The 26,484-nt window shown below is 28.4% G+C and overlaps 9 protein-coding genes across 9 annotated transcripts; 4 read left to right on the top strand and 5 right to left on the bottom strand.

The window, feature by feature from the left end:
- Nucleotides 1-620: 620 nt before the first annotated feature.
- GO595_007490 (Acylphosphatase family protein) lies at nucleotides 621-908 on the bottom strand (the record flags this gene model as incomplete). The annotated part of the gene is made up of 1 exon (XM_067920959.1): nucleotides 621-908. One exon carries the CDS (start codon nucleotides 906-908, stop codon nucleotides 621-623), a length of 288 nt encoding a protein of 95 aa, XP_067772400.1.
- A 1,560-nt stretch (nucleotides 909-2,468) lies between these two features.
- GO595_007489 (Ras family GTPase) lies at nucleotides 2,469-3,029 on the top strand (the record flags this gene model as incomplete). The annotated part of the gene is made up of 1 exon (XM_067920958.1): nucleotides 2,469-3,029. One exon carries the CDS (start codon nucleotides 2,469-2,471, stop codon nucleotides 3,027-3,029), a length of 561 nt encoding a protein of 186 aa, XP_067772399.1.
- A 505-nt stretch (nucleotides 3,030-3,534) lies between these two features.
- Nucleotides 3,535-4,824, bottom strand: GO595_007488 (acetylpolyamine aminohydrolase; the record flags this gene model as incomplete). The annotated part of the gene is made up of 1 exon (XM_067920957.1): nucleotides 3,535-4,824. One exon carries the CDS (start codon nucleotides 4,822-4,824, stop codon nucleotides 3,535-3,537), a length of 1,290 nt encoding a protein of 429 aa, XP_067772398.1.
- Nucleotides 4,825-5,635: 811 nt separating this feature from the next.
- GO595_007487 (Tubulin-tyrosine ligase family protein) lies at nucleotides 5,636-6,916 on the bottom strand (the record flags this gene model as incomplete). Its single annotated transcript, XM_067920956.1, has 1 exon — nucleotides 5,636-6,916. One exon carries the CDS (start codon nucleotides 6,914-6,916, stop codon nucleotides 5,636-5,638), a length of 1,281 nt encoding a protein of 426 aa, XP_067772397.1.
- Nucleotides 6,917-13,080: 6,164 nt separating this feature from the next.
- On the top strand, nucleotides 13,081-13,623 carry GO595_007486 (ADP-ribosylation factor 1; the record flags this gene model as incomplete). Its single annotated transcript, XM_067920955.1, has 1 exon — nucleotides 13,081-13,623. The coding sequence occupies one exon, from the start codon at nucleotides 13,081-13,083 to the stop codon at nucleotides 13,621-13,623; it is 543 nt and encodes a 180-aa protein (XP_067772396.1).
- A 1,084-nt stretch (nucleotides 13,624-14,707) lies between these two features.
- On the top strand, nucleotides 14,708-15,535 carry GO595_007485 (TIGR02452 family protein; the record flags this gene model as incomplete). Its single annotated transcript, XM_067920954.1, has 1 exon — nucleotides 14,708-15,535. One exon carries the CDS (start codon nucleotides 14,708-14,710, stop codon nucleotides 15,533-15,535), a length of 828 nt encoding a protein of 275 aa, XP_067772395.1.
- A 6,967-nt stretch (nucleotides 15,536-22,502) lies between these two features.
- On the bottom strand, nucleotides 22,503-23,630 carry GO595_007484 (Developmentally-regulated GTP-binding protein 1; the record flags this gene model as incomplete). Its single annotated transcript, XM_067920953.1, has 1 exon — nucleotides 22,503-23,630. The coding sequence occupies one exon, from the start codon at nucleotides 23,628-23,630 to the stop codon at nucleotides 22,503-22,505; it is 1,128 nt and encodes a 375-aa protein (XP_067772394.1).
- A 328-nt stretch (nucleotides 23,631-23,958) lies between these two features.
- Nucleotides 23,959-24,486, bottom strand: GO595_007483 (ribosomal protein L18ae; the record flags this gene model as incomplete). Its single annotated transcript, XM_067920952.1, has 1 exon — nucleotides 23,959-24,486. The coding sequence occupies one exon, from the start codon at nucleotides 24,484-24,486 to the stop codon at nucleotides 23,959-23,961; it is 528 nt and encodes a 175-aa protein (XP_067772393.1).
- Nucleotides 24,487-25,187: 701 nt separating this feature from the next.
- On the top strand, nucleotides 25,188-26,030 carry GO595_007482 (CAMK family protein kinase; the record flags this gene model as incomplete). Its single annotated transcript, XM_067920951.1, has 1 exon — nucleotides 25,188-26,030. One exon carries the CDS (start codon nucleotides 25,188-25,190, stop codon nucleotides 26,028-26,030), a length of 843 nt encoding a protein of 280 aa, XP_067772392.1.
- Nucleotides 26,031-26,484: the final 454 nt, after the last annotated feature.

The raw sequence follows: 26,484 nt of genomic DNA, 5'->3' as shown, positions 1-26,484 counted from the left end.
TTTGTATAAAAATTTTGTGAATGGAGGTTTTTTTATGGAACCATCGCTTTTCAATGAGATTTCAATATGACTTTTGACTGTTTATCCATATTGGAGACCGTTATACGATTAAAAATTGCAAAAATTTTTTGAAGAAAAAAAATTAACTTAATTAAAAAAACAATTCATATATGGCTAAATGTATTTATTATCCCAAGTATATGTTACAAAATTTAAACAACAACAGTACTAGAATATCCTAATAGGTAATGAAACAAAAATTGATTTATTTTAAAATTAAATTTATTACTTTTATGGAATTGTAATTAAAAAGTGAAGAGCATTGATAAAAAGCATTTTTTTAATTGACATGGAAAAACATTTAATATTTTTTGTAATTAATGAAGTGTGTAGCAATATATAAAGATTTAATGCTCACCGCCAAAATATTTTTGATCTTATATGGGGGTTGATTTTAATTGTTTACATATAAGGCATTCACTTCAATTGCTCATAAATGCAAATCATTTTTACACAAAAGAAAATGCATATAAACTTTAACAAAATTAAATCACACCATACTAAAAAAAAATGCACAGATACGATTCATGTATTTTGAAATAAGTGAAACTAAATTAGTTTTAAATGTAAATTTCAACTTCACCCGGCCAATTAATTTGGTCAACATTTTTTGTTGTGACTTCGTGCGATTCAACTGGGAGACCAGATTCATTTTCTTCGTATGAGGTAACTTGTGCGTTCCATGAATTAAGCACTTTACCGCTTCCTAATGTTTTAACAAGGTCATTGATTTTGTCTTTATCCCCAACAAATGTAGCAATTACTTTGTTTTTATCATCTGTACAATTTGTTGCACCTGCAAGAATTCCACGTTTAATTGCACCTCTCATGATTGTTTGGCGGAACATTGCATATTGAACTTTTCCGTGAAATGTATAATACGAAGTGGTGGACATTTCCTCAAAAAAGTGAAATCGTGGTGAACATTAACGGTTTTAAATTGGTCGCTTTCTCTGAAAATGTTTGATTGTCACTTTTGTGTAATAAACTCAAAATTTGAAGAGGTGCGTTCAAAAAGACCGCCTCGGATAATAAACGGTCGTTTCAAAAACTTAAAATTCATTTTTCTTTTTTATTTCAGAAAATTTTTAAATTTTAGTGAATATTTTAAATCTACCTATATGATGATAGTAAGATATTTTAGTGGTACGAAATAATTTTCAAGAAATCATTCTAAGTATCACTGATTGGAGAACCAATTTCACATATAAAAATTTAAATTTAAAACAAATTTTTAAGTTCATACTTGCTTAAAATTAACAAAAAATAAAATAATTTATGTCAAGAGAAATCTATGAGCTGTTTTTGAAATATGGAATAATTGTGATTAATTTTGATATAAGCAAAATTTCAAAAATCTGTCTTGATAAAATCTTTGAAATTAGATAAATTTTGGATACAAGTATGTAATTTTGAAAAATATATCAAATTCATTTCATGAATTAATTTCCAAAATTTGATAGCTTCCATCTGCAATTGAATAGTTTACTCGGTGTCAGATAGGTAAAAAATTGAGAACTTATGTCACTTTTAATTCAATTTACCCTTTTGAGGGTATAAAATAAAAATATCTTATTATATTATTATATAATTTAATCATGTTTCTTCTTATTAAAAAAAGTTTGCCTATGTATGAAATAAATATATTTTTACTATGGAATTCTAATTTCGTATATTTCCAAAAAAATTTAAAATTTTAACGTTTTCACGAGAACGTTTATACCCATACCACCAAATAAAAAAAATAAAAATTTTTTTTTATAAATTTAATATTTATGAATTTAATTTCCATGTACTAAAATAATAGTCATATGCGCTTATTATTTGTTCTGAATATCTAATGTTTTTCATATATTTTTGTAAATTTGTTGGTCCAATTATGTCTGCTTTAAATATGTAGCTTATATTGAAGATATATTCTTTCCAACCTTACTGGAAAACCTCATTTGTGATGCTTGCATCAGCCTCTGATAATAAACGGTCAAAAATTAAACCTTCATCTTTAAATTGCAAAATTTAATGCAAATTTAAAAGCAACAGGAACGTAACAAAATTCGTCTTTGTTCTTTTTGAATATTCAAATGGATGAGATGGAGTTAAAGAAAATTCCTTAAAATAAAATCAATCATGTTTTTCTAACAAATTTATACACTTTTTTAGAAATATAATAGTTTATTGTATCGTTCGATTCAAAAAAAAAAACATATTACACTAAAAATATTCCGGCGAAAAATTAATTTTATCTTAACATTTTTATTTAAAAAAAGATTAACTTTATACATTCTATATGATATTATATTATGGACTAAATTTACAAGAAAAGGCTATCCGTGGCGTTCCTGTTCAAACATTCAAACAAGCCGAATTTCTTAATTCAATATTTTCTGACATTTGGCATTTATTTTAAAATGGACACCATTAACATTCTGCTGATGGGTGATGAAAAATGCCATAAGACAAATATTATACTTTACTACGTTCGTGGAGAATTTACTGAAAAATATTCACCAACACTTGATGACGATTTCAGCAAAACCATTGAATTTGAAGGTCAAGAAATTACAATAAAAATCAGCGATAGTGACATTTATTCAGCTTCCGTGCACCAGCTGCGCCAACGCAGTATATCAAAATATGATGCGTTTATATTTTTATATTCCACTGAAGATCTAATTTCCCTCATGAAATTAAAAGATGATTACAATGAGATCAAAGAGGTGAAGAAGAGGTTTCCTTGTGTTATTGGCGCTGTAAAAACTTCTGACAAACCTGATGAAGTTCCAATTTCTGAAGGTCGATCTTTCGCCGAAATGGTTGGCTGCCAAGTTGTCGAAGTAAACGTAAAAGAGAACACAGGGATTAACGAGCTTTTCGATGAACTATTAAAAGCTTTGAAGAATTCGTTGACCAATAGCAGCAAAAAACCTTCCAAAAAAGGAAAAAAGAAAGATGGATGCTATGTTCAATGAGGCTAAGTCAATCATTAAATAACATTTGATTTTTTTCTTTTTAACACCCCAAATTGTTACTGAAGGAAAATGTTTCACACTTCCTGAAATGTATGATATTCATTATAAAAATTTATTCATATACTTACATGGCTTGCAGTTTTGGCATTATCCATGTGGTATCTATGTGTAGATAAATAATAGAATAAAAACATTAAAATTTAGGTAAACCCTAAAATGATATTACAATCCCGTTATTACCTTATTTCTCTCCAACTCGCCATTGTTACGACCGTTTATTGTGTTCAAAAAATAATAAACGGCTACAAATATGTTCCGATTAAAACCTCAGAATGACTGCACAAATTCAATGTTGAAAAATAAATTGGCCAACATTGCCCAAGACAGCACAAATTGTGAAAAAAGGCCTATCCAATGGATACCATGGAATATATAACGTGTAGGTCATAAATTTAAATATGATAATTGGCGAATTTTTTTTCAAAAGTTACTTAAATCACATCGTTTAGTATTCGTCTTGTTCCTCTTCTTGTATTTCCAGTCTTCTCAAGAACTGATTACTCACGTCTGGGTACTTACATTTTTCGTTCATCACAGAGAGTATCATGTCTCTTGGCGGTAGTTCCTGCATTTGGACAGAAGGCGATCCTGGCAAATGTCTTAAGTTTTCAATCACGTGCATGAACAAGTTTTCCAAATATTCCGGACTATTCATATTACGTTTTTTTTCTGGCACCAAATGTAACTTATAAGAAGGTCTATAGAAGTTATAATAATCTGTTTCTGGTAAATCGTTCGAAATTTCTTGATCAACTAAAATCGATGTTTCATATGCCCAACATCTTGCGACACTTGTCTTTGTATAACCGCCTCCTCCAACTACTAACATTGGAATACCAAAAGATTTGACATATGCTACACATGCGCCATGTCCATATGTTGATAAATTAAAATACCCTAAACGGTCGCCGACAAGCGAATCAGATCCGCACTGAAGAAGTATCGCAGTCGGACGGAACCAATCAATGAGGTGCTTGATGACTGGCTTGAAAATGGCTGCATACGCATCATCAGTCATCCCATCTCGGAGGGGAACGTTAACGGCATAGTATTTGCCAAGTCCGGCCCCAACATCAAAAACGTGGCCTGTGCCGGGGAAGAAGTCCTCGCTAAACTTGTGGAAGGACACTGTAAGAACTCGGTCGCTGTCATAGAAAGCTTCTTCAACTCCATCTCCATGATGAATGTCAATGTCAATGTACATGACTCGTGGATTGTATTTAAGAAGCTCCATAATGCCTAGAACACAATCAGCTACATAACAAAAGCCTGATGGTGCTTCTTTTTTGGCATGATGAAGTCCACCAGCCCAATTTATGGCAATGTCACAAAGGCCTGAATTAAGACGTTGGGCACCGGAAATAGACCCACCTGCAGAAATTTGGCAGTACTCAAAAAGATCGTCGAATATTGGACAATCATAACCAATGCAGTATTTGGTGCAATCTTGAATGTTGTTTTGACAATTCTCGGGTGTAGCAGTCTGTAAAAATTTGATGTACTCTGGTGAGTGAAAACGCATCATTTCAACTGGTGTTGCTCGTCGTGGCCGGAAAACTTGAAGATGCTTATGAAGACCATAAGCAAGAACTAAGTCATGAGTCATACGAACTCGTACAGGTTTCATCGGGTGCTTTTCGTCGTAGTAAAAATTCCCTATTTCTTCATCGTAGAAATAAGCAACACGTGGTTTGGACATTGGTTTTTGTGAAGTCTTACAACCGTCGAATGACATTCAAAAAACCGCAGCTAAGAACAAATAAAAGTGCCAAAATTTATTAAGGCGCCTTAATTGGGTCAGCTCGTTTTAAATGAAAATATCTCATTTTATAATCATTTACTATTCATTAACATATATTACTTCATGCAGTAAATATTAAATTAAAATTAAAAGTATTTTTATTTTCTCTTTTTTCAGAATAAATTTCGCAAAATTTCAAAGTATTTTTAAGTTTTTAAAATATAATCAGTAGCTCTTGTGAACACACAATGTGTGGAAGAATTTAATACATCAAAATGATAAAAAATCAAAATTTAAACTTTTTAAATAATTTAAATAATTTCCAAATATTATTTTGAAATAGAAAATTATTAAAATAAATATTAAATAAAACAAATAAATAGATTTAGCATTAATATCAATTCCTTATTGTTCAGAAAGTAATTTAACTATTTCTAAAAAACCACATCTAGATGCTAAAATAAGTGCTGTTTCAAATAATTTAAATAATTTCCAAATATTATTTCGATATAAAATTATTAAAATAAATATTAAATGAAACAAATAAACGCTTTTAGAATTAATATTAATATATTTGCAATTCAGAAGTATTTTAACTATTTTGATATGGTTATTTTTAGACGCTTTAAAATAAGTGCAGTTTCAAATAATTGAAACAAATATCAAATTTATATTTTCATTTTTATAAAAATCATTTTTTTTTTAAATTTAACATATAAAACACTGAGAACAGCTATTTCCAAACAAGGTCTTGAAATGATACACTCTATTTTTACTTAAAAAGTTAAATACATGATATTTATTTCTATTTGCTCTTAGGTTCACTTGGATGAGCTCTCTTAACTCGAAAATTACTGTCTGTTCTAAATGGATTATTTGGAGAAGGTTTAATTGGTGATATACATCCGATGAATGAAGTTACTGTTGACTCTGCCACTGTCATTACTGGGTTTCCATTCCATGCCAGGTCGTATCCGCCGTAGTGATATGGCATTTGAGAGGGGCTCAATCTTTGGAACATCTGTACCAAATCAAGCATTTCATTTAGCAAAGTAAACTTCAAATCATAATCGTCCTCAGTGTTCGCGTCGAGTGACGGCGATGCATTAATTTCTATGAGCCAAGGTTTCAAATCATCTGCAATTAGAATATCATAACCATATAGCTCATAACAATGCTTATCACTGATCACGCTAGGAGCTACAGCTAATAACGAGTTGAGAATGATCCCTTGGATATTAGTGAACACTTGGTTGGCCGCCTGGTGCCCATAACGGTTTGCGATGTAAGCCCTCAGTGAAAAAGTGTCCCATTTACAACCGTGGCGACCGTTATATGAGTCAGAGTGAGTTTGGACAGCAACATTCGTCAAATGGATTTCCTTATTAGCAAAGTTGTCTGTTGTATAGGGCTTGGATGAAAACCGACAAAAGCCTCCTCGGTAAACATAAACAACAAGTGGTTGATATGATAACGTTAATGCATACAACCTGATGTCAAATTTCTTCCCGCCAATAAGAAGAGGATTTTGTATGTACCGTTGAAGAACATAGGTAAGTCGAATTTTATCATCAACACTTTCACACGCTTTGATTCGTGTTGTTACCCTTTGGTGGAATTGAACCGCTTCTGTTTCGTTGGTAACAAACTGAATGCCTTGGCCTTGAGATCCTCCAACTGGTTTGCAAATCCATGGACAAGGATTGCGTTTCATTTCTTCTAAAAAAGAAGGATATTGAGCTGGATAAACAAATGTAAGTGGACAAAAATCAAGGATAGCATCGTTTCCTGTTTTGCGTAGTTCTCTTTTAAATTTCTGAATATTTTTTGACATTAAATCTTTTCTTGTTAACTCAGATGAATTTTGGAAGTGGTTAACTCTTTGATTTGGTCGTAGGATAATCGGAGGATTTCCATTCATTTTTGAATGAATCCAAGCTCTGCTTGCCCAAATGAAATCCCAATCCAAGTTTTCTTCTTCGTCCTCTTCCTCAGGGCAAGGTATTTCTGTGTAGCCACGAGAAAGAAATACATCTTTGATTGTGTTTTTAAGATGGCATTGGAAAGAAAGTGGTTTGGAATCCATTAAAATTCACTATAAATGTTAATTTTTTGACTAGATGGTGTGTGTGTGGGGGGGGGGTAGAATATTGGGGCAGTCCAAAACTTGGGTGAAAGAAACCAATACATAAATATCATGATTATATTTAGTCTTGATACTGTTGTGAAAATTTCATTAGTAAGGGTAGTTGGTGGTGAAGCTTTTGAAAATCCTATTTATGTCCCATTTATATAAAAATCTTATGATTTTAAAATTAACAGCAACGAAATACCTTCTGAAAATTGCAAGAACCCACAAATTCATCCAAATGTGAAAATTTGACAAACAATTTTCCTCATTATTATGGATAACTTAACTCTGAAAGCTTTCCAATTTATTAAAAATAATATTTTTTTTCTATGTAATCATAATTTTTATGTTTCTCACTTTCTAATGCAAATCAACACTTTTATTTATTCTAAAAAAATAATTTTCATCTATTATAATCCTTTTCATTGCCAAAGTTTCGTGCAAAAATAAGAAATTCATAATTATCAGATATTAAATGAAGTTAAAACTCAATGGTTTTTTAAAATTATTTTTTATTATTCTCATCATATACATAAAAGGGTAAAAAAGGATAATGAAATCTATTGATGCATTCAGTATCATCTATTGCAACAATATCTCTTGCATAAGAAAAGTATTTTGTTCTCGAGTTTATCATCAATAGACTATCAAATTTATTATTTTTATCATTTTTCCAAACAATGTCACATTCTCCCTTACATTTTTGTGTATATTGATAAAGATTTTCAATTTCATTTTCAAATTGTTTATTTTTATCATTTCTAATAATATTATACAATTGTCCAGGCAAAAAAATTGGTTGGATTTAAACGGCGAATGAGATTTGTAGGCATTCCAAATCTTGCTTCTTTTTTCATTTTATCTTTTTGATTTGAAGTTAAAAGGGGAAACTTGCTTTCTACGAAAAGATTATCGAGACTATGACAATGATAAAGGTTTTCATAATTAATCGAAAAAATTATATTTTTCGTATTTTAATTGTAAAAGTCGCAGGATATTCATATAATTTCTTTGTATGAAACCTGCATACGAATTTCATATAATATATATTGACATTTTTCTGATGTAGATTCGAATCGCTACATGTAAATGGGCAAATATTTTTAATTGATTCATCTTTTATTGTTGTCTTTAAATCATTAAATTCAGTGATGTTTCTTCCTTTCAAGTTATTTAAAAAGTTAATGAAATTGGTTGGTGTTTCATATCATTCGTCATTTTTGGGCGATGGATTTGTAAGTCCTAAACTTTCTAATTCGTGATTCATTTTGTCTGAAATGAATAATGAAGCATAAGAATCAAGATGGTTATTATTTGAAGCTTCTTCTGATGGGATGCTCACTATTCTGTTGTTCATTTCTATATATTCGACAAATGCTTCGGTACTTTCCTACTCATTGGGATGTTTTGGATAGGCTCTCGATTATGATCGGCGTTTTAATTTTTTGCGAAAAAATAAATTAGGTATATATAAAATATATTAATTTCTAGAAAATTAATGAAATAATATTAATTATTCTATCATAAATAAATTGTATTTTGCACCATACATCTATCATGATTGAGTTATCAGGTTATGATGAAATATAAATATATGTAATTTTGATGATTTGGGAAAAACAATTATAAGTATACATATCATTACACATTACATGCGCACAGGATTTTAGATCGTTGTCAGTCATATAATATATCTATAATCAAAAATAATTTGTAAAATTCTTGATTTTTAATTCATAATTTTTGTTGTAAAATACGATACAATTTTTTGAATACGTATAGAAAAATATTTTGACACGTAGCCAATGATATAATAATCTCGAATTCATTTTGTGAAAAAATTAAAATGTCATGATATGTTATTTGCAACACTAATAAATATAAGTCATTGGAAATATATTTTCCCAAAAATAAATTCATATTAATGAGAACTAATCCGCATGATGCGACGGATAATTTTGTTTATTTTCTCGTTATCACCTCCATGCCCCGATATTGTCCGAACCATTTCACAAACGAAATTTTGCAAGAGGCAATAGATGTTAAATTCATCATTTCATTTATTATTGAATGTTTACTCAAAAAATTCTACTTCGTTTGGATAAAAAACCGTGTTTCTCATTAGGTTCAATGCAGCAGCAAGTGGATCATCAAATTTGTGCAGTTCATTTCTACGAAAAATGAACTCAGCAAGGTGTACTGCGACCATGGATCTTGGTATGCCTTCGTACCTTTTGTTGATCTATTTAAGCTCACGCCATATACGCTCAATGTGCTGTGTGTGAGCTCCAGTCAAATGATCGACGGTACTGTCCTACAACCGTGGGGAATTTGAATTAATAGTATTCAAAAAGTAAAGACTTCATTCAATCTTAGTGAAGAATTCGAATATTGAACACAATTGAATGAGCAAATATTTTCTCACAAACATGAAAATAATTGAATAAGCATTGAAAAACATGTTTTATTTGCATGGTTTACAAAATCGATAAATCCGATACGTTCAATTCCTTTCAAATCCGGGAGCACCATTCATCATACCCTTCATATTTATTTTTCATAAAAATTACTATTTATTTGACAACGAAATCGTTGTTGGTAATTTTTTTTCTAATATGAGATACATTTTATGATCATATGAAATCAAGACAGTGTCAACCAACTTTCCCTTTTATAGATTTATTTTTAATTTTGAAATTATTTGTAATATGCATATTAGTACATTCCAATATATAACATATGAGGACAGCAGACAAATTTTTATAAAGATAAAATAATTTTCTAAAAATTTCATTTCCTTTGAATTTAGTCACTTTCCATTTAAATTTGTATGCAATACAATACACTTTTTGAACTAAAAATGATCGTCTAAGTCAAAACAACACAATTTATCAATCAGCCACAGCTAAGCCAGAGGCTTATACACACAAGCATTATTAAAGAAATATTGAAAAGTAGTTTTACTTACTGTTTAATTTCGTATAATACCTGGAAGCAATGTTTCTTCCAACTTTATTGGTCAATCTGTGTTTTGAAGCAGTCAGAATCCAATTTTGATTTGCATTCCCATTAGTAAATGTCACTTCTTTAGTTAGGCTATCAATTAAACTAGCATCCCACTCATTAAAATTTGAGTTTATAGATTCGTTATCAACATCTTGTAACAGATTATAAGCAGCACTTTCTCTTGGAAAAACTTGTCCACATAAATATAATAACTTCAGTGAAAATACTTTACAATTCCAAACTTCTTCGTTTGTAAGTACAAAATTTCCTTCTTCCAATATCCCAGTTTCAAACATTCTTCTTGAAATTCTTTCATTCACAATTGTATTTTCTAGAAATAACAATGCGATCAAATGCCCGTTTTATGGATTCTATGGTTTGCTTATTTCCTGCTTTATTTCTAAGAAGTGCAAAAAAATGTTCTGATTTAATGGTTCCTATTCTAGATAAACTACATTTGTCTTTTATATTCCTAATCCCTAATAAAACAGCAAAAAAAGCATTAAAACAATCAACACAAAAATTCATTGAGATAATAGAAATAAAGTTTTCTTTTTTCAACTCTTTGTTTTGTAAGGACCCTTGTAACTTCAATCCTGCCCAATAAAAGTACATGATAAATAAACCAACATATGTTCAAATTGTTCTCTCTCTCCTACACACAGTTTTATCTCGTAAAATCCTATTCATGCATGTCATTGGCAAGAGATATAAAACTGAAGCCCAATGTTTGTTATGAATAGCATTTTCTAATGTTCTTCCATTAAAAATTGCATTCTGATAAAAGTCATCCATTGCATCGTGACTACTATTTTTGAAAAAACAATCAGTAAGCGTAATATCAAAACTCTTAATTAAATCAATATAAACTACATTAACATTTTGATGTTTCTTTTGAAAATTTATTTGATCATTTTTACATACAAATAAATTGTTTTTTTTAACAAGTCTTTTTCTGGCCCTTTTTAACAAATGGGCCATATCATTCGAATATGTTTGTGTAGGAATTGAAAATTCGTCCAAATATGGATTATTTGTAAATTCTTTTGATATTTCATTGAATTGTTCTCCAAATTTGCTTTTATAATGGGTATCAGAGTCAGTTGATATTATTGTAATATTTAAATTAACAGCTTTCAATTTTATACAAATTTCTTCTATTTATTTATCAACTTTATCATCTGCTGCACCATTATTTGAAAGATATACATGAATAGGGAAGGATGGTGTTGCAGAGTGAGGACAAATTGTAAAAACAAACATTCCTCCAATAAGATTATTTTTGTCTACGTTTTCTTTCCATAATTCTTTATAAAGATTAATGTCTCGACGATAGTCATCAGGTTTATATTTTAAAACAATTGGTTCTAATATACCTGTAACATTTCCATTTTTATTAAAAATCAAATCCTCATCGACTTTCATTGCATCAATAGAGAGGGTTGCAGTTGTAGTGTCGATGTTATAGAGATTTTTCCAAAATAAATAAATTCTAATTATATTATCAATATTTATAAATTCTTCAAAAGATGGTATGAATGATTCCTTTATCCATTTTTTAATTGAATTTATTGATGGACCTTGAAATGAATTACGGTAAAATCCAAAAGATTTAGAACCTAAAATATATTCATTGATCCAATACTCTTTTGTTCTATCATCATAAACTTTATGACGACCAAGTCCTAAAACATTTCGACACTGATGAATTACATGTTCAAAATCATCATCATATTTTCGTATTTTATTTTTATCACTAAAGTCGTTTAAGGCTAACTTAATTATTGGATTTTGTTTAATATTTTTTGTTTTTTTCTGAGATCTCATAAATTCCATTTTATTCTTTAACAATTTTTTTGAACTTTTTCCCTAATCTTTCTTTTTTTCTGGTGTGCTGTGTATATAAATTTTATACTTTCGATTTCATATGCATTAACTTGAATTTCATTATTATCAACTCTATCCTCATCGTGATTACTTTGAGTTTCATCATTATCAACTCTATCCTCATCATAATTACTTTGAATTTCATATGAAATAGGGTAACATTCGAATAAAGATGTGTTGTTCACTAAATTAATTATCGAAGAAATTTTAGTTCTACATGCATTTTCTGATCTAGTCGGTATTTTAATATTTGATCTGTTAATTGTTAATACGAGTTTGAATAATAAACAAAAAATTTCATCATTTGACCATTTTTTGTTTTGATTTGGTCTTCCATTTAATAATGAATTATGATGTAACAGAAAGTGATGAATTGCAGATAAATTTTGATATAATTGAATCATATCAAATTTTTTGACTATAATGGTGTAGAACTGGGATGAATTAATAATTTTACTAAGAATAGTTGGCAGGAAAAAAAAATTTTAATCTTATCATCGAATTGATAATTTTTGTATTTTTTGAAAATGTTACTGTCGCTTATGATTAGGTAACTAATCACTATATTTTCTGACTTTTCTTGTGAGCATTGCTCACCCGTCTCGGAACTCGACATTTTCTGTTTGATGGATTTGCTTTCAATTTTTTTTTGGTAAAGTATTAAAATTTGACTACCCATTCAAATCTTGATGGATTTGTAACCGCATAATCAATTCAAAAAGTCATTTTACTTCTTTGTCCAGAGCCTCTAATAATGAATAAACTGCTACAATAATTATCCATAACAAATAAATTATAAAAATTTGCGAAGACAGATTTTTGAGTTTTTGCACTGGTCATTAGATATAGAAAATCTTGTATAACTCGAAAACAAGATGAAAATTAAAAAAAATTTATATAAACTTATATTGACTATTATTGGTACTATTTATATTTTGAATTTTAACTTCTGTAATTTATCCTAAAGCCCAAAAAAGCATTTTGAAATATTCGAGATTGATCATAAACAAATAAGATAACAAAATCTAGCCAAATTAATTTTATTAAATTTGTTATATATAATAATTTTTTTTTAATTTCTTTAAATTTGATTCAGAGGAAAATGAAAAAAAATTAATTTTTTGTTTTAAAACGACCGTTTATTTGGTTGACAGCGTCTTATGAAATAAAATGCTTTATATTTCGTGAATAAACGTTAACCGTATCGGCTTCCAATTTTCATTTGAATGGGATCTGCCTTTAGTAATTCTTTTGGCGCAAATAGGGAAACAAAAATACTTTTACTTGGAATTTCTGGTGCGGGAAAAACAACAATATTGCGCAAACTTAAACTTGGAGATTCAGCAATAACAATAATTCCAACTATTGGGTTCAATGTTAAAACTACTAAATACAAAGGATCCGATATATATTGTTTTGATCTCCAAGGAGCATGTAGAATTCGAGAACTTTGGAATCATTATTTTCAAAATTCGCAAGGAATTGTTTTTGTTGTAGATTCTGCTGATGGTGAAAGAATTGAGGAAGCAAAAGATGAACTTTTTTTACTTTTAAAAAATGATGAATTACGTGATTGTGTTTTACTTGTATATGCAAGTAAGCAAGATCTTCCGAATGCAATAGGGCCAAATGAAATGTCGAATATATTACAACTTAACTCGATTAAAGATCGTCCATGGAAAATTCAAGGAATATCTGCACAAACAGGAGATGGCATATACGAAGGATTGGATTGGCTGGATGATCAAATTAGCATGAAAACGATCTGAGCAGCAAACAATTGATCATTAAAGCGACAATTTTGTTTAAATTTATGTAAACGATTTCCGAATATTAATCTTTTAAGTATTATGAAAGTAAGTTTAAAGAATTCATTGATTTCATTATTTAAATATATTTAAATATTCAATAATGGAATACATTTAATACAATACTTTCAATTGAAATTATTAACGGAAAACTCGATAAGTCGGATTTATTTGTTCTTCATGTGCTGCATTAAAACGTTTACTTAGATATTTTTCTAAAATATCCGAATATAAGAATAAACCTAAATACTATTGTGATAATATATATTATTTAACACAGCACTTATGTTTGCAACAATTAATGGTAAATTAGATATAGTTCAATTACTCCTTGCCCAAAAAGGAATTAATATCAATGACAAAAATATTTATATTTAAAATAAAAATTACATTTTTAAAATTTGATATTTATAAATAATAAATGGATAACATTCAAATTATTTTATACAGCTCTTATGCGTGCATCAACTCATTACCAAGTGGAAATTGCTAAAATCCTTCTTGAACAAGAAGGAATTGATATTGAAAAGGAGGATATTTATTGTAAGCTCAAAACCATAAGTGAAAAGTAAAAAAGATAGCTTACAAAAAGTTTTATCGTTCTTCCAATATTGGAACCTATCAGAAGAAATTCAAAAATGCATAATGTTTGGAATAAATAGCAATATCATTAACAAAATTGTATTGAAAAAATCTTTTGAAAAGTGTTGAATCGGAACTACTCTTGCGGTATTTAAAAAAAAATGGAATTTGTTGACTAAGCATAATCATACAAAGGATATAGAAAGATAGATTAGAGAAAGCAGGAGCTGAATAGGGAAGGTTTTTATCTATCAAGGACAAAGCTGTATGCGAAAAATTTGTTTCCTTAGCGTACGTGACCTTTCAAAATTCCACCACTTCCTATGCTGACATTCAATTCGGCTGGGCATCGAGCTTCAAATATCGTTGGCAATATTTTAATTCAAAAATTCAACTTTTTAAACGATTTAAATCATAATATGTACATATTATCAAAAAAAAATTTTCTTCACATCACTTTTTAATGAAAAGGAATCTCTTTAAAGCTGAAGCAGAAGAAACAATGAATGTAATTAAAAATGGATGTTATACATCACCAAGCGGAGAAGTTCACATGATTAAAGATCAAGTTGAATATTCAATTCATAATTCTATTCTCTATGAACCTGATCAAATTTCGCAATTACCACAATGCCCAAACAGAGCAGGAGTTATACAGGTTACTAAAGAGTCAACCTTTGAGGCATGCTATCGACTGATTCGAAAAGAGAATAGAGATAATGTTACTTGTTTAAACTTTGCATCAGGAAGAAAGCCAGGAGGTGGATTTCTTAACGGCGCCCAGGGTCAAGAAGAAATGTTATGCCGTTGTTCATGTTTATATTCAACTCAAATTATTCATCAAAAAATGTATCAATTCAACCAAGCCAATGGTTCTCATCTTTACAGCGACTATATGATATACTCGCCGAACGTCGTGGTATTTAGAAAAGACAATGGAGAATTTCTTGATGATCCATATCAAGTTTCGATAATCACCGCTCCAGCTCCAAACAACACAGGGAGAAATACACAGGAAGAAGTCAATAATACAATGCTTGTGAGATGCCGAAAAATTATTCATCGAGCTATTGAAAATAGATGTAAAGTTTTGGTCCTTGGAGCTTTTGGCTGTGGGGTGTTTCGAAACTCTCCAACAAGAGTTGCATTAATATTTCGTCAGTTACTAGTTGATGAATGTCTTGGTAAATATTTTGATTTGATTGTTCATCCAATCTTTACCAAACGAGACAATGATATAAATTATTGTGGATTTGAAGGAGTGTATAAGGACATCGCAACATTTCTTTGAGAATTTATATATTTCAAAAAATTGAATAATAAAATTTACCCCTTATATGCAAATTTTAAATAAAACTTGTAGAGACCGTAATCTGATATAACATCTTTTGTGATTATATCATCTTGTGTCATTTGAAAAAAAAAATATTATTCAAAGTTCCTTTTTAAAATCATCATTCTATTCCATATTATTTTCAAATTTATTTCAATATATTTATTCGTATAACAGAAAATATTTCAATTTATTAATAATTAGCAACATCAGAGCAAAAGAAGAACTCCCATGGACCATTTTGGGTTTGTTGACCCTCTCCTTCTCATGCATATGCATCCTTAGTACACTCAACTTGATCGCGTTATTCACAAATAAACAATAGTGTTTGTTCCATGAAATCCGATAGGGTAAATTTGAGAATTTTTATAAATGCTGATAGGAATATTTTTATAGAACACAGTACAACCTTATTTTCAAATAGATTTATGAAAATAAAATTGGTGCAATTAGTGATATAGAAAAATTAGGCACTGATTTCGTTTTTTATTATGACTATGAAATTTTAATGTTTATTAAGTAAAAGAAGGAATGAAAATCAATGATTCTATAATTAATAAATCAGCACGTATTGGGAACATATATCTTTTATTTAAGAAAATCAAATTTCAAATAATATATTAATTTATTTAGCAATATCAGGAAACATTCAACAAGTTATAAATGTTTTAAATCTTATAGGAATTGATATTAATGCAAAAGATATTTATTTGTTTTCTTTGATATTTGTTTGAATAATTTTCAAATATATTTTTACACAATCAATAATTTAACAAAGATTTTTAAATTGCTCATTCCTGAAATGAACACTTTGATTTGTGTTCAGTTTGTTTCAAAGCTTTGAATTGTATTTGAGATGAAAACGATTATGTAAACTACATATTGTATTTAATACTAAAAGTGGCATTTCGTATGGAATCTCAAGCAAAAAGCAAAACCCATGAAAACGAATTGGAAAAATTAATATATATCAAGAATTTAATAATCAATTTAAACAAAGAAAACATTACTCAAACTTCAAAATCAATCATAAGTAAATTTGATAATATTTTTCCATTATCTTTTAATTTAATTATTGTTAGGATTACATATGCAATTGCTATCATGGGAATGAAAGATATTAATTTATATTTGGATTTTCTTAAAGAAATCAAAAAAATAGAAATGAACATTCATAAAGAAATTGACATTTTTGATATATATGGACATTTCCTTGTTTGTAAAAATACACAAGAATCATGTTATCTTCTTGCAGAAATGATTGAAGATAATTTACTTGATAAAAAAATCATTAAAAATATAAAAAACTCGATTGCTTCTCAAGGATATTTTGTGCAATACATGCCAAATGAAATAATTAACGAATTAGGGGATTATAAATTTACTGAATATATTCAAAAAAATTATGAAGAACTTTCGAGGAATGAATGGGAGCTTCATAAGAAATTAATTAAAGAAGCACATAATCCAAATGAAATTGCAAAAATAATTCGAAATGATGAAATAGAAAAACTTCAAGAAATGTCATCACAAACAAACTTTGATTTTAACCAGAAAATTGAGCCATCACTTTATGAAAGATGTTCATTCATTAATAAAGATAATGTTACATTAATTGATTATGCAGCATTTTTTGGGTCAACTAAATGTTTTAAATATTTACTTATGAATGGTTCTAAAATAGATAACACAGGTAAATATGCAGTTGCTGGTGGAAATCTTGAAATCATTTATTTATGCGAACAAAATCATTCATCATTTGATAATGCATATGAAACAGCAATTGAATTTCATCGAAATGATATTTTTAAATATCTTTATGAAAATAATTTAGAAAAAACACAATCAATATTGAAAATGTCTGAAGATACAAATGATTTAGTAAGTTTTTGTATCAAAAAAGATAATTATGAAATTTTAGCATTTTTGGAAGAAAAAGGAATTAATGTTAATGCTTATAATATAAATGAATCAGCAAGGAATGGAAATTTATATCTCGTTCAATATTTCCTTCAAAATAACCAAACTCCAAAAAATATTTTGCCATTTGCTTCAGAATCAGGATATGTTGAACTTGTGAAATATGTTTTGGAACAAAAAGGAATTGATGTTAATGCAAAAATTATTCATTCAAATAATTTAGAATATGTTATAATAATTTAATATATGTTTTAATAATTTAGAATATGTTTTAATAATTTGATATATGTTATAATAATTTGATATATGTTATAATAATTTGATATATGTTATAATAATTTGATATATGTTATAATAATTTGATATATGTTATAATAATTTGATATATGTTATAATAATTTGAAATATATTATAATAATTTGTTATATGTTTTAATAATTTGAAATATGTTTTAATAATTTGAAACAGCACTTCATATAGCTGTTGAAAATAATAATATAGAAATAGTAAAATTACTTTTAGATAAAGAAGGAATCGATGTTAATGCAAAAAATATTCATTTGAATAATTTGAAATATGTTTTAATAATTTAGAATATGTTTTAATAATTTAGAATATGTTTTAATAATTTATAATATGTTTTAATAATTTTATATATGTTTTAATAATTTGAAATATGTTTTAATAATTTTGGATCTGCTTTAATAATTTGATATATGTTTTAATAATTTGAAATATGTTTTATTAATTTTGGATCTGCTTTAATAATTTAGAATATGTTTTAATAATTTGAAATATGTTTTAATAATTTGAAATATGTTTTAATAATTTGATATCTGTTTTAATAATTTATAATATGTTTTAATCATTTGAAATATGTTTTAATAATTTGAAACAGCACTTCATATAGCAGTTAGAAATAATAATATAGAAATAGTAAAATTACTTTTAGATAAAGGAATTGATGTTAATGCAAAATATATTCATTCAAATAATTTAGAATATGTTATAATAATTTAATATATGTTTTAATAATTTATAATATATTTTAATAATTTGAAATATGTTTTAATAATTTGAAATATGTTTTAATAATTTGAAATATGTTTTAATAATTTTGGATCTGTTTTAATAATTTATAATATGTTTTAATCATTTGAAATATGTTTTAATAGTTTTATATATGTTTTAATAGTTTTATATATGTTTTAATAATTTGATATCTGTTTTAATAATTTAGAATATGTTTTAATAGTTTTATATATGATTTAATAGTTTTATATATGTTTTAATAATTTGATATCTGTTTTAATAATTTATAATATGTTTTAATCATTTGAAATATGTTTTAATAATTTGAAACAGCACTTCATATAGCAGTTAGAAATAATAATATAGAAATAGTAAAATTACTTTTAGATAAAGGAATTGATGTTAATGCAAAATATATTCATTCAAATAATTTATAATATATTTTAATAATTTAGAATATGTTATAATAATTTAATATATGTTTTAATAATTTATAATATATTTTAATAATTTATAATATATTTTAATAATTTGAAATATGTTTTAATAATTTGAAATATGTTTTAATAGTTTTATATATGTTTTAATAATTTGAAATATGTTTTAATAATTTGATATCTGTTTTAATAATTTAGAATATGTTTTAATAGTTTTATATATGATTTAATAGTTTTATATATGTTTTAATAGTTTTATATATGTTTTAATAGTTTTATATATGTTTTAATAGTTTTATATATGTTTTAATAATTTGAAACAGCACTTCATATAGCAGTTGAAAATAATAATATAGAAATTGTAAAATTACTTTTAGATAAAGGAATTGATATTAACGCAAAAACTATTAATTCGAATAATTTAATATTCATTTGAATAATTTGAAATATGTTTTAATATTTTGAAATATGTTTTAATAATTTGAAACAGCACTTCATATAGCAGTTAGAAATAATAATATAGAAATAGTAAAATTACTTTTAGATAAAGGAATTGATGTTAATGCAAAAACTATTCATTCGAATAATTTAATATATGTTTTAATAATTTGAAATATGTTTTAATAATTTGAAATATGTTTTAATAATTTGAAATATGTTTTAATAATATTTGACTGCAATTCAAATAGCAAAACAAAAAAGTTATACAAAAATAGTAAAATTACTCCGTGAAAAAATCTAATCCAAAACTCACAAACATCAATTCTTCACCTCCAACCAGAAATTGAAACGAATATTATCAATTGAGAATCAAGCTTTTGAAAAAATTCAAAGTTGAACTTCCAGTAAATTGAATGAAAAACGATTAAAAACAATTCAATTATAAAAAAATGAAACTTGAAATGAATAAAGAGTTCATAAATATTTAAACTTTTTAAATGAAATTGATGAATTCGAACTTAAAATGAATAGAGAGGAATGGATATAAGTGATAAAATGAAATAAATAACCTCAAAATATTGTAAAAAATATTTAAAATAAAGTAATAGAGAGATATTGGAGAAATTTTGAAAAAAAATTGAAAGATAACTTAATACAGATTCCAGTCTAAATGTGTTTAACCGTTTTTCGAAAAAGTGGTGAAATTCCAAAATGAAACGAAAATATCTTTATCAATAAATAATATTTCTTAAATTTTATAATATTATTTGTTGGATCAATGTTAGTATGAATTCATCACAAAATACAATATATATCACTTAAAGAGAGTATTAAATCAAAAGAATGAATCCAAACTCTTTCTTTCTTGCATTTGAAAATTGATGCTGAAATTCTTCTTCAGATATTAATTTTGATTCTTCTATTATTTTTCGTATTTGATTTTCATCAATTTGAAACTTGTATGAAAATATTGAAGTATTAAAAAAAAAAACCTGCTCTCAAAAAAGCCGATCTATTGTTTGAAGATATTGTTGAGTCTCAAATGCCTTTGAATATTTGTGTATATGGTGTGCTTGTGAATTATTTTTAAATGGAGTCTTAATTGTTGGCTTAACATGTTTTAACACACCAAAAGTTACTAAATCTAGCATTTGGGAAATATGCGAGGCATGTGGTGGGAACGTAATCATTTTAATTTTGTTGTTAGCTAATATTTGTTTCACCTCATCTGATGTATGAGAACTGCACCTATCAAGAAATAAAACTGCCTCTTCATCCTCTAGATACAATGCATTTCTTGTATCATTGACAAATTTAACAAAAAAATTTCCTATCCACTCTTCAAAGATGGATGAAGTAATATAACCTGATTCTGAATATCTCAAAATAACATCTGTTCCCTCCCTTAAACCTTTTAAATAAACTTCTTCGTCAACTGTCTTTCTTGAATGGATAAGAACAGGTGTTAACACATCACCAGCTGCAGAAATGCAACCCAAAATTGTTTGTAATTTTGATGCTCTTTTGACCTTGTGATTCTTATATCATCTCCATGCTTTGGTACAACCATATTTCTCGTTTTTTTGTCCATCCACTCTGAAGAACCTGTTTCGTCTGCATTAAATATTGATCTCGAAAATTTACCATTAACCTCATTTTTTGAGCTTTTGAGGGAATGATAACATTGTTCTTTTTCTCGACAGTGAGTTTTTTTCTGAAGACCTATGGGATGTAAAATTTATTCAATGCTTTCGTTATTATCTGAGGCTTTAAGTTACAAATATCACCTAGCTTTATGGTGACTAGCTTGAGATCCTCCAGTTCAAGTGTGATCCGTAAATATCCAATTTGCTCGTAACGCATTGTGTAATTGAATCCTCCAAGACAATAGTTGTCTTTTTGTTACCAAAGAACAATCTCACAAAACTACCGTTTATAAGCCAAAGTGATAATAAGCTTTGTGAGATTATGTGTAATTAAGAAATGAAACAAATGCGGAGAAGTGCTTGACTTCCATATATAAATATATTGCAAATACATTAATAAAACCCAAGAAAGAAATATTTAGCTCATAAAAATGCTCTTTTATTTATATGAAAAAATACTAATAATCCAATGAAACTACAAATCCATGAAAATACATTAAAAACAATCATTAAAGAAAATCCAATTAATTGGATTTCGAAACTTTTCGATGTAATTTTTGATATATTTTATATTTCATGGGATGTAATATCTTCAATTAATTTACTTTATGTAGGACTTATACATAAAATTTGTGAAATGGGCACTGGGCAACCACAATTCTTTTCTAAAGATCTTTTTGATAAAAACACTTTCTAAAGCAAAGCAACATTCTTCTTATTTAGTATTATTATTAATAACAATGTTTACATCTGCTATTGAAGATCCTCAACTTATTGAATTAATTTTAAGTTTTCCTTCAAATAAGTATTCGAGAATTGGTAGAATTGCTGTTGAAGAATTACTTAAAAACATTTGTAATGAAAATTTAGAAACTTTTTGGGATGATATTGTATTAAAAGTTAACAACGAAACAAAAATGAATGATTCGCATTATTATTTAATGATTTTATATTAACTTTGTAATTTAAATATTCAAAAAGAATTTGTTCATATCATTCAACTAAACAAAGTGCCTAACCAAAAGTTATACAGAAGCTTTTTTTGGATATTGAAGATAAACCAATTAAATGGAATAAAATGAAAATCGGAGAATTAATAATAACAATTCGAGATTGGAATTGATAATATGTAAACAAGCATTAAGAATAAGTTAAAAATAAAATTAAACTATATTTTTAAGCTCTCTTGTAAACCTTATAAAGAATATAAAAAGAACCAATTATACGCCGATTGTATTTTTATAGCAATAAGTGCTTCTGGTCAAAAACTTACTAAAAAACTGGTGCATCGAAATTTCTGTAACAAATGTAAATGTTAAGGAAACAATCGAAAGAATTGCTAAAATGACTATTCGAGATATTATCGCAGACACAAACAATAAAAATTGTTAAGTTTAACTAATAAGAAAACATAATATAAACAAATTAAAAGACATTTTATCTTTATATTTACCCTTTGCATATAAGTGTCACAATATCCCCATCATGAAGTATGTGATTCAGACCACACTTCGCCGGGTAGTGATTCACTGACGTTCCCGTTACCCATGCGAACTTGAACGACTCGACCATGCTCGTGTGAATTTTCTCGCACATATCTCGTATCGTGCATCTGTTGGCTGAGAGTACGAGTGGCTCAGGGTCGATCTCTTCGCCTCTGGGCTGTGTAAACACCCTTATCAGGTCCAAATAGTCCCAAATTCGGGTGACCAAATTATCAAGATTTATATTGTCCTTAGCAGAAACGCACATGGTGTCTGGCATCTTGGAAAACTCTGCAATCTGTTCTGGAGATAGTTGATCACATTTGTTGATGACATAGATCGCGGGAATGTATACGCGATTATCTTCAAGAACATCAATGAAATCATCAATGGTGGCGGGCTCGTCAAAGTGGATGACAGCGTGATTGATTCGGTATTGGTTTCGAAGAATTTGGATGATGACTTCATTATCAAGATCTGGCTGTGGACATGAGGATGTAATAGCAATTCCATTGCGATCTCTGACATCTATACGGATCTTAGGTGGAGTTTTATTAAGTTTGATGCCATAGCCACTTAATTCGGTTTCGAGAATTTTGAGGAGATTAAGAGACTGCATACCATCAAGAACCATTAAGATAAGGGAGCAAGTTCTGGCAACTGCAATAACTTGCTTACCTCGGCCAACACCATCAGCAGCACCTTCTAAAATTCCTGGTAAATCCAATATTTGAATTTTGGCACCATTGATTGATATGATTCCAGGCACTGGGGTAAGAGTTGTAAATTCGTAAGCAGCAACTTTTGAACTAGCACCTGTTAACGCATTTAATAATGTAGATTTTCCTACAGAAGGAAAACCAAACAAACCAATTCTTGCATCACCACTACGCCTGACTTCAAATCCTGGACCTGAACTTCCACTTTTTCGTGCAACAATTTCAATCGCTTCTCTTTTTAATCTTGCCAAACGAGCCTTAAGAAGGCAAATGTGGTGCATTGTTGCTTTATTGATTTGAGTTCTTGAAAGTTCTTCTTCAATCGCAGCAATTTTTTCTGATATCTTTGCAGTGCCTGGCTCCTTTGTTGCCATTGTGAAAAGTGATAACTGTGGTCGAATTTTTCTCACTCGTTTCGCACAAAGCACTCATTTTAACACTTAGTTATCCCTAAATAATAAATCCCTCAAAGACCCACACTTAATGTTCTAAAAATTTGTTTTTAAAATTATGGTGAATTTCAAATAATTCTATAAACCAAAATTCATTGTAAATATAATTGCTGCGATGACTTGACTTCATATTTATAATATTTATTACAAATAATATCTAATAATTTTTGAAAAGCAAAATTGAGCAAATTTTCTTTTGTAAAATCACTTATATTTCAAAAAAAAGAAAATATACTCTAAATGGGTGTGTTTAGAAGCCACAAACTGTTGGACGTTTGCTAGAAAGAATCTTCTTCTGTGATGGGTGAGCCGGGCGAATTGATCTTTTAAGTATTGGGAACTTGACGTCCTTGTTAAGGAACATACGAAGGTTATGATGTACAACATCTTCATCTGGGATTTCGCTAACACGAATAATCGAAATATTCTTTGCTTGAACATTATGTGTACCAGCCATTTCCTGGTAAAGGCGAAGGACAGCGCCTTCTGTTGTTGTGTCACGAAATTCTTTGTAAATGTTATTGATTGAATTTGTGGAGCGATATGTCAACCAAATTCCATAGTTCTTGACGCGCTCTGGTTCTGGCTCAATAACATGCTTTACTGCAAGGATTTCACCATGAGCTTTCTTTAAACGAGCAATACGGCGAGCAACACCCCAGAATTTTGACTTTGCAATGACTTCATCTGCAGCAAAAACTTGAACACGAATAGCAGCTGGATTTGGTACTGCTTCAGTTGGGAGAGGACGTGCTATAACCTCGTAGTTCTTAAGCATGAAAGAAAGACCAAAACGGTTTAATCGCTGTTTTCATAACTTTACACAATAAACCTTTGTATTTCAGCTGAAACCAAAATCGAAATTTTTCATATTGGTCGATCAAATTTTATAAATATAATTTTTTAAATATTGCTTAAAATATAGTTGCTTTAACTGTAATCAACAAAGTTTTTATTTATATAAATTTAAATAAGATATATCCGAACCTTTTTTTTATCCAAAATTTTGTAAAATATTGAAAAACTGTTTATGAATTCTTAGTTAGCCGGCCAAATAACAACTTCCGATTAATATCGATTCAAACATTCACTTTTTCAGAGTGTTTTTTTTTTACGAAGACACCTTGAAGATTATCATTTCCATGATATAAATTCTTTTTATTCAATAGTTTTTTATTAAGGATAAAAAATATATCTTAGTTTTCTTGAATTAATAAAAAAATTGCAATCATACTTTTATGTAGTCTTATGTTTAAGTTGATGATCATTACTAGTTTTTCAAAAAAGGATGTATTGCTGTATAATTAACTTAAGTTCTTGGTGATAATTTCGGGAAATGTTTTGAGGGGAAATTGCCTTTTTAATGTGATCTTCACGGCAAAGATTTTCGGAGAATGTAAAGCATACAAAAAGTTGATAATAATGAACTTAAGGATACCTACACGAATCAAGCATTATCGATTACTTTCACTACTTCACATGTCTCCCAACTCATACGTATACTCTTCACTTGAACCTTCTACAGCAGAAAAGATTGTGTTAAAATTAATTGACATGGCAAAAACGCCAATTCACCGTTATGAAACAGAAACCAGGCTAATGAAAGAACTTTCTCAAAAGTACATCATGAAGATCAGGAAAAGCTTTGATTCAAATGGTTTTCGAGTTTTAGTAATGAACAGAGCAATTCATGGTGATCTAAATACAGCTGTTCGAAACGGGAAAATCAAATCATTAGAGCAATGCGGGCAAATCATGTACAAGTTATTGCTTGCTGTTAATTATCTCCATTCAAATAAAGTTTTACATGGAGACATCAAAGATGCCAATGTTCTCCTTTTCGCTCTTTCTAATGGCGAAATTGATCCTGCTCTTATTGATTTTGAGTTTGCGTCAATATTGAAAGATACCGAATTATGTCATTGTAACCTTGGAACAGATAAATTTGCATCTCCTGAGCTTCTTTCCCTCAAACCACACAGTTTCCCCACAGACATATGGTCATTAGGTGTAACATTTTACATTCTCTTATCTGGCAAAGAACCATTTCCGAACATAAAAATTGACCACTTTTCGATGGAGTACTTCAAGAAGGAGCCTTCCTACAAGGAGGGCTTCTTTAAATGTGCGCCACCATCACTGAAGAAATTGATCAGATCAATGCTGAACATCAATCAAAACCAAAGGCCTACAGCAGAGGAATGCCTCAAGAGTTCGTTTTTCACGGAAATTTTAGGAAATGAATGGATCAACCGGGAGAACGAAGCGTATTTGATGAGTACATTAAGATTCAAAAATAATGAAACGAGAGATGTTAAATAGAAATTTTGCATTAACGATGTTATTAATGTCGAATGGTTGGAACGGACTTCAAATAGAGCTGAATTAAAATTATATTTAAATTTTAGCTTTTTCATTCATTAAAAACCGTTTTTTGTTCTTAAAAATAGCTATCGTTAATGCAATTTTGTGAGGAATTTTTTCACTCAATTTCTCAGCTGAATTATTTCGAATAAAAATTTTTTGGGCAAATACACTTCTTCCCATACCAGAATTTTTTAATAAGTAGTGCTAAAGTATTCATCCAACTTGTTTTATAATTCCTGTTTAGGTTCTACTAAACAGGTTTCATAGAATTCTACATTTTAAACGGTCTTAGGACGATTACTCTAAATTTTTTGTAAAGTATTCTTCAATAAGTTTCCCACGTAAAGCTATCAAATATCTTCCGCAGACAAGGAACATGCTGGCGACAAAAACAACAATAAAAAGAAGG

This window comes from Histomonas meleagridis, assembly GCF_020186115.1.
Source record: "Histomonas meleagridis strain 2922-C6/04-10x chromosome Unknown contig_53, whole genome shotgun sequence".
In the NCBI taxonomy this organism is placed as follows: domain Eukaryota; phylum Parabasalia; order Tritrichomonadida; family Dientamoebidae; genus Histomonas; species Histomonas meleagridis.
Note: the sequence above shows the minus strand (reverse complement) of the source record. Positions and strands in the feature narration are given on the sequence as shown.